Below are 1509 nucleotides of genomic sequence, written 5' to 3' on the forward strand. Positions count from 1 at the left end.
CGGCGGCGGCTGGTCCCCGGGCCGAACCGGGGCGCGCGTGGGGTCCCGGGGGCCGCCGTCGGCGCTCAGCAGGGAAGTGCGGAGGCCGGCCACGAAGCGCTCGAAGGTCAGGTAGCCGCTGGCCGGGGCCACCTGGCGCAAGCCCTCCAGCACCCCGCGGGGCAGCTCCCGCGCGTCGGTGCCCTGCCAGCGGGACTCGATCTCGCGCAGGTGCACGCAGCCGCGCCGCCGGTCGTCCAGGATGTCGAACAGGGTGCGCAGGCTCTGCAGGAAGGCGCGCGGCAGCCCCTCCGTGCCGGGCGCGAGTGCGAGGGGAGGCATGCGACCCCGCTCGGCCATGGCGGCCCCGGCCATGGGCCCCCGGGCTCGGTCCCCGCGTCTACCTGCGTGCGTCCCCGCGCACCCCACGGAGGGGCCGGCCCGGCAAGCTCAGCCCGCGGCGACAATAGCGACTACTTTTGAATGGGGCCCTCCTCGTAGCGTCAGCCCTCATTAACATGCGCCGCGGCCATTGGCCGAGCCCGTCCCATCTGCTCCCCGATTGGCTGAGAGACGGTTTGATTTTTTTTTTTTTTTCCTGCCAAGGAGCCCTGAGAGGCGCGCGGAGGCCCTGGGCAGGCGGAACCGGATCCCCCAGCTCCAGCTCCACTCTGGCCTCGCAGAGCTCCCTTTCTGCCCCGCCCCAGCCCCAGCAAACGTCCGGCCGTGGCTCCGCGCTATCTCGGATCCAGCTATGGCTGGCTGCCCCGGCCACCTCTCCAAGGGGCGGGGCCTGGCACCCTACAAGAAAACCTGTCCCCAGGTAGCCTCGTGGAGTAAGGATGGGAGCGCACCCCCTCTAAAGATCCCACTTTTCCCCTCTAGTTCCCTGGCCACAAGCACAGGTGACCCTGCGGCCCTCTTCTCTTCCACCAGGAGGGCCCCAAGAGGATCCTAGGCTCCAGCCAGCTGGGCGCTTCCCACTCACAGAGGCCTCTCTGTCCCCACTGCTGCTGGCTCCTCCTCTGGCCCCTCGGGACAGTCTGGCATGGCCTGCCCGCTGCAGGACAAAGCCACTTTCTCCTATGTCCCCAGATCCCCATCTGGTGACCAGCTCCCTCTGCCTCTTGCTCTTCTCTGCTCCTTCCCCTGGCTGGACACTTCAGCTGCTCTCCTGGTTCTCACAGCCCTGTCCCCCTGCCTCTGCTGTGTTTCCAGCTGGATCTCGTCACTCTGTCTTCATTTGGTCTGTCCACATGGGAGGTGAGACCAGGCCTTAGCCTGGGTTCTAGCCCTGGGAGCCCATCTCAGGGCTGGCCAGTAGAACCCTCTAGGCGCCAGGGAGGTGTTCAGGGTGCAGACACCCTCTCCGGACAGGGCCCCAACCGGAGACTTGCCTTGGCCCTCTGTGGGTCTCCCACCCTCCCTCCTGGGCAGGCCCCAGCTGGCGTGCCTACCTGGGCCTCTGTCCTCAGGCCTGAGCCACTGGTGCCTGTGTCTTAAGCTGTGGAGGCAGCTTCCCAGTTCAGG

At 67.7% G+C, this 1509-nt stretch overlaps 1 protein-coding gene across 1 annotated transcript in view; it reads right to left on the reverse strand.

The window, feature by feature from the left end:
* LOC108535242 (suppressor APC domain-containing protein 2-like) overlaps positions 1 to 633 on the reverse strand; it is an 8797-nt gene extending 8164 nt beyond the window's left edge. Inside the window, exon 1 of the mRNA XM_017881140.1 lies at positions 5 to 633. Within this exon, the coding sequence (XP_017736629.1) occupies positions 5 to 354 (350 nt within the window). The 5' untranslated portion in view covers positions 355 to 633. The remainder of the gene's footprint in view (positions 1 to 4) is intronic.
* Between the last annotated feature and the right edge of the window lie 876 nt (positions 634 to 1509).

The sequence above is a fragment of the Rhinopithecus bieti genome, unplaced genomic scaffold, assembly GCF_001698545.2.
Source record: "Rhinopithecus bieti isolate Rb0 unplaced genomic scaffold, ASM169854v2 scaffold_13219, whole genome shotgun sequence".
Taxonomy (NCBI): Eukaryota; Metazoa; Chordata; class Mammalia; order Primates; family Cercopithecidae; genus Rhinopithecus; species Rhinopithecus bieti.